This window comes from Nematolebias whitei, chromosome 16 (assembly GCF_014905685.2).
Source record: "Nematolebias whitei isolate Nwh7 chromosome 16, NemWhi1, whole genome shotgun sequence".
Taxonomy (NCBI): domain Eukaryota; kingdom Metazoa; phylum Chordata; class Actinopteri; order Cyprinodontiformes; family Rivulidae; genus Nematolebias; species Nematolebias whitei.
This window is the reverse complement of record NC_056513.1, coordinates 22608942-22615051: the sequence shown is the minus strand read 5'-3', so window position 1 is coordinate 22615051 and position 6110 is coordinate 22608942. Positions and strand designations below refer to the sequence as shown.

The 6110-nt window shown below is 38.7% G+C and overlaps 1 protein-coding gene across 1 annotated transcript; it reads left to right on the top strand.

The window, feature by feature from the left end:
* Positions 1 to 1777: 1777 nt before the first annotated feature.
* Positions 1778 to 4831, top strand: LOC119422952 (beta-1,3-galactosyltransferase 1). The gene is made up of 2 exons (XM_037690365.1): positions 1778 to 1826; positions 3798 to 4831. Exon 2 carries the CDS (start codon positions 3803 to 3805, stop codon positions 4829 to 4831), a length of 1029 nt encoding a protein of 342 aa, XP_037546293.1. The 5' UTR covers positions 1778 to 1826; positions 3798 to 3802.
* The last annotated feature ends 1279 nt before the right edge of the window (positions 4832 to 6110 follow it).

Here is a 6110-nt window from a genome sequence, read left to right as displayed (position 1 = left end):
TCTTTGTGCCCCCCCTCCATGGGAAACTATCTGAATCACTGGGGAAACCCCCTCATTCTGTCAGAGAGAGTTCCCATCAGCAGGCCTACGTCACATGTCACTTTTCACAGACACGTTCCTGTCAAGCTGGGAGGAATGTGTCTGTCCCAAGCAGTGGGAGCACAGTGGCTGGACCACATGTTGCTTCACATAAATGTGCTAGAATGTTTTCATGGTCTGAAGCGTGACTCAGCATTTTGCCCCTGCTGTGGAATCAGCATTTTCTGATCCACACAGACAACAAGATGACGGCAGTTTACATAAACAGTCAGGGAGACGTGCGCTCAACCCAACTGTTACGCATCGCAAAACAGCTGTTGTGTTGGGCACACAAAAACCTGCTCTCCATCAGAGCAGTGTACTTTCCCAGCATCCTGAACAGGCGAGCAGATATCATGTCAAGGGGATTCCTGCCTGACCTCATCTGTTAGTCGGTCCATCACCAGAGAAAACAAGAAGGGGCTCAGAGCCGATCCTTGATGCACTCCCACCTCCACCTTGAAGCTATCTGTCACTCCTACAAAACATCTCACCACTGTCCTGCTGTCCTCATACATGTCCTGTACCAGTCTAATGTACTTTTCTGCCACTCCAGATTTCCTTGTGTAATACCACACCTCCTCCCTCTGCACCATGTCATACGCTTTTTTAAAATCCACAAAGACACAATGGAGTTCTTTCTGACCCTCTCCGTACTTCTCCATCAGCATCCTCAAAGCAAATATGGCATCTGTGGTGCTCTTTCTCAGCATGAAACCATACTGCTGCTCATAGTCACCTCTCGTCTATGTCTAGCTTCCACAACTCTCTCCCAGATCTTCATTGTGTGACTCATCAACTTAATGCTAAATAGCTATAGCAGCATAAAGAAGAGATAGGGTCGCTTGGGTTTCCTGAGCTAACTATCGGATTTATCAAAAATTAAAGATGTAAGCCTAATCTTAAAACTGGACAATGTGTCAGCCTCATGGACAGAAACTGGAAGTTGGTTCCACAAGAGAGGAGCCTGATAACTGAAAGTTTTTCCTTCCATTCTACTGTTGGAAATTCTAGGAACCACCAGTAAACCTGCAGTCTGAGAGTGAAGTGCTCTGTTAGGAAAGTATGGAACAATAAGATCTGTAATATAATGTGGAGCTAGGTTGTTGAGAACTTTGTAGGTTAGAAGTAAGATTTTGAATTCAATTCTGAATTTGACAGGGAGCCAATGGAGAGAAGCTAAAACTGGAGAGATCTCTCCTGTCAACTCTCATTAAAACTCTGTCTGCAGCATTTTTGATCAACTGAAGACTTGTTAAAGAAGTTGTTGGACATCCAGATAATAAACCATTACAATAGTTCAATCTAGACATAATAAATGCATGAACCAGTTTTTCTGCATAATTTTTGGACAAGATGTTTCTAATCTTAGTGATATTGCGCAGTTGGTGGAACGTGTTTCTGATAACTTTTTAAACGCGGGATTAAAGATATACCTTGATAAAAAATAACACCAATGTTTTTTTACATTAGAACTGGGAGGTCAAATTATTGCCATCCAGAGAAAAGACTACAAAATGTATTCCTAAGATGCTTTACATATACATGAAGTTATATATTTTTCTGTTTTGCAATTATTTTGCATATTTCAGTTATCAGGCTCCTCTCTTGTGGAACCAGCTTCCATTTATTTTGGATTTATTTTGCATTTCTTTCATTTAACATCTCTGTCTTTGTTTCCACAGCTTTTTTTGGCAGTTCTTCACATGGTTTCAAGGGTTCGTTACTGTGGTTCTTCATAATAAAAGGTTTGTATGACTTGTGCACCTATAGTTAAGTTGTATGCAGAACTATTGTAACTGAAACAAGTTTTGCTTGTTTTAGCACTTTACCACAGCATGTAAAATGCATATAAATAATTCACATTATGAGCATGCTGCAGCAGCAGAACGAGCTACAGAACAGGAAAGGAAAATGACAAAACTAGAAAGTTCCTGCAGAAACTTTGATGGGGACTGCCACATTGCAGCCGTTTAAATTTTTTGATTTGACAGTACTTTGTGTTGGGGTTTGCTCTCAGCTACCACTGTACCAAGTTTCAGCTCAATGTGGCAAAAAAAAAAAAAAAAATCAGTGACTTGTAGTAAGCTGTGGTGGCCATCTTGGATTGGGGAATGTTAGCTATAATCCAACAATTTTCAGTCAGTTCATCTGGACAGTTTCTCTTTTTTATGCTGAAATGTTTCACCTTCCATCCAGAAGGCTTCATCAGTCAAGGAAACGCACAACACAAAACCGATTCTTCCCCCAACAGCTTACTCCAAAGTGGAACAATATAACTGGTCTGTTCCACTTTGGAGTATGTGTTGGGAATAACTCATCTTCCACTACATCAAAAGTTTTTTTGTCTTTATTGAAAAATTAAGAAACAAAGGACACAGTATAACAAGGCATACAACAGAAATTTAAGTTCACATTTGACATGATAAAACTGAGCAGAAATTATAAAGAAAAATAAAGTAAAATAAAAGAGAACATGAACAGTTTGAGGAAACAACGAAACAAAAAAAAGTTCAAAATGCAAGCGGAGTTTCAAGTCTTAAAATAAGCTATTAATATACTGGTATAAAGATTGGGCTTTTGGAAGGTTGCAGCATTTAAGCACTTCCTTAAATAAAATTATTTCACTTAAAAAAATGTTGAAAATGGGGGTAATTTTCAGGAAACGGCATTTGTGAATAAAAAAAAAAAATTAGCCAGAAGGATTAAATTGTCACCATAATTTAAATCATCATCCCCTGTTAACAGACCAAATTTAATTATAGTAACATTTAAAGGTGGAATAGAGGTCTTGGATAAGATCCAATTCTGAAAATCTTTCCAAAAAGCATCAATGAAGTTGCAATTTTTTAAAAAGTGTTCTGCTGTCTCAATATCTGACTTACAGATTGCACAGGAATCGGTGTTTATATTAAATTTCTTTTGCAAAAAGTCATTACAAGGATAAATTTCATACATAATTTTGAAATTAATTTCTTTATTTTTTTATGGGAGTAGATAGGATAGGAAAGACATTTGATTTAGATTTTTTTTTTTTAGATATTACAATTTTTAAACAAATGTTTTCTTCTCAGTGTACAGGAGAAGAAAACTGAGGTCAGAGTTATTTATGAATTATGAATTATGCATTTATTATTACACAACCATTTATAATCAAATATGGTTTTTTTTTGGGGGGGGGGGGGGACTAATAGTCAAATGTGTAATCATACCTTTAACCATCTGAATCATAGCAGGAGGAATTCCATTACATCAAACTTCAGCTTAATATCTGCAAATCTGAGTTACGGCCATTTCTTCTTTATTGTTTTTCCAGCTTGCGAGTAGCTGGCGCCTCTCCAACAGTCACTCTGTGTGAGAGGCGGCGTACATGCTGCAACTTCATCAGGGCCGTATGAAGACTAACAAGACAATTAATAATTCATGCTGTCACTCACACCAAGTGACAATTTAAAGTTACCAATTAACCTAACGTGCATGTTTTTGGTTTGTGGGAGGAAATGTAGAAAATTTCAGACAGAGAGATTTTCACGTCTAACCTTTTCTCTGTTTGTTCCTGTAACTGGAGGTTGTTAAAAATTGTAAATATACAGCATGTGGGATTTAATCCGTCCGTCAGAGAATCTTGTTTTTGCTCTTTTAACACACTTTGTACCTGGAAGTTTAGCTTCAGTAATAATCTACTTATTTCTCTCTCTTCTTCCACTTGTTTTGTTCAGTTTTAATGGACAACAGGAAGCGACTAAAGGAAGCATTCGTCTTTACTCTGCTGATGGTGTCAGTGAGTGTCCTCTTGATATATTTCCACGCTGAGACAAATCGACAACATCCGGGAGGTCCATCATTCAGAATACCAAAAGTAATTTATGGAGCACAGAAGGCTTCGTCACCCGAACCTCACTGGGAGGTCCCAGGACCGTATCATGTGGCCTATCCACGGAACTACAAATTCGTCATGGACGACACCCAGACGTGTAAAAACACAACTCCGTTTCTGATCTTGATGGTTCCTGTTGCTACCAAAGATTTCCAATCCCGGAATTTAATCCGAAGGACATGGGGAAGGGAGAAAATAGTCCTTAATAAGCTGGTTGAGACAATCTTTGCTGTGGGCTTACCTGGAGAAGGGGATGCTCAGCAGCTGACGGAGACACTTAAACAGGAGAGCATGCAGTATCGGGACCTTATTCAGAGCAACTTCGTGGACAGCTATCACAATTTGACTATCAAGACAATGGTCATGATGGAGTGGCTGGCAAAGTACTGTTCCAAAGCTTCCTTCGTTATAAAAGTCGACTCGGATGTGGTAGTTCATGTGAATAATTTGGTGAAACTGTTGCTTGCTCCTAACACACCTAAACAGAACTATATGACCGGTCTGGTATGGTGGCACAGTCCAGTTTTAAGAAGTCCATTCAACAAATTTTACATGCCCCTATCAGTGATCTCCGAACCAGAGTATCCCCCCTATCCTCTGGGCATGGCTTATGTCATGTCTCTGGATCTTCCTCCAAAAATCTTAAACGTCTCACTTCAAATTAAACCCATTTACATAGAAGACGCCTACCTGGGCATGTGCCTAAAGCGCCTGGGTATTTCTCCCACCGACCCACCTGAGGAAACGATGTTCCTCGTCAACCCTCAGCATCCTCTGAACAGCTGCACCCTCTCCAAATTGATCGCCACGACAACAACAAGTGTTTCACAAGTGAGCTGGTACTGGCATATGATCAAAAGAGGAGTCTGGTGTTGAGTTTTACTCTAATGTCCTCCCTGGTGGAGCAGATCTTTAGTGTGTGACTTGTTGGAGGAATATTGTTGCTGCTGTAGACATCGCAAAACACACAAGTTTTGCTTTGGATGGAGAACTGTTGTAATTCTGCAAAGTTTTCATATGCATAGAAAACTTTAGCAGTGATGTGTTGTCATTTTGTTTGAGTCAATTGAGCGCTTTCAGCAGACTAATACCACTTTTGTTACTTGAACAAACCAGTAAGATGAAAAACTTTAAGGAATGTTTTGGTTTGCGTAAAACGTTTTAATTTTTTTTATGTATAAAGTGTAAACCGTTTACCATTGAAAAGCATTAGAGTGGCATAATTCTCCAAGTATTGGAAGCAGATGATGTTTTGCAAACTCAAGTTGTTTTCCTGACAAATTTAATGTTAATTTTGAGGACGTGTACAACTATGAAATACTCCTGGGGTTGTTTTCCTGCCTTTCATGGCAGTGGGTGATCATGCAATGGGTTTGTTTTACAGATATTGAGCTAAAGTTTGACGTGTTGGTAGCTGAGAGTCATACCCATCACATGCTCTGAGCACTAACAGATCATATAGCCTCTTTATTTAAAACTTTACCAAGGACTGACATAAGTGTAGTTTTGGGTTTGACAGTTTGCCTTATCACTTCTGTTCTTATTGTACATAACATGTTTTTTCAATGCCATCAAAAACAAATGTTTTGAATTTAATATTAAACATTTAAAAAATTTAATATTTTTTGGTCAGTTAAGCAGTTGGGTGATATCTGTAGTTGTCAAATTAGTTGTAGTTTTAGCAACGCACCAGCAGGGGGCAGACATACCACACACTGAGCTGCATCCTTGGAAACCAGCTGGAGAAGTATGGAAAAATTAGGAAAGGAAAAAAGGAAGTAAGGAAAACTATTTTGTAACAAAATAAAAACAATCTAAAAGAAGTTTTCAGCTTATTCTGAAGAAAAAAAAAAAGGTTTAATTTCCTGTCAGCAGGAGATTTGTCGCATCTTATTGAAGAAACAGAGTGGTGCTAAGGAAAATGACTAAAGTCTGCTCTGCAGTGTTTTTCAGCTCTGCAAAATTTTAGAAGTGTGTGTACTAATTGTGGCAGTGACACTGTACATGTTACCCTTACAGTTCCTAATTTGTAAGTTGTATCAGTTTGACAAATGATGAATTATCAGCATTGATGTGCCACAGAGGGGGAAGAGAAACTGCAGCGTTCAGAAGATGACCTGTACAAGCCATGGTAAGTACTTGCAGAATGCCATAT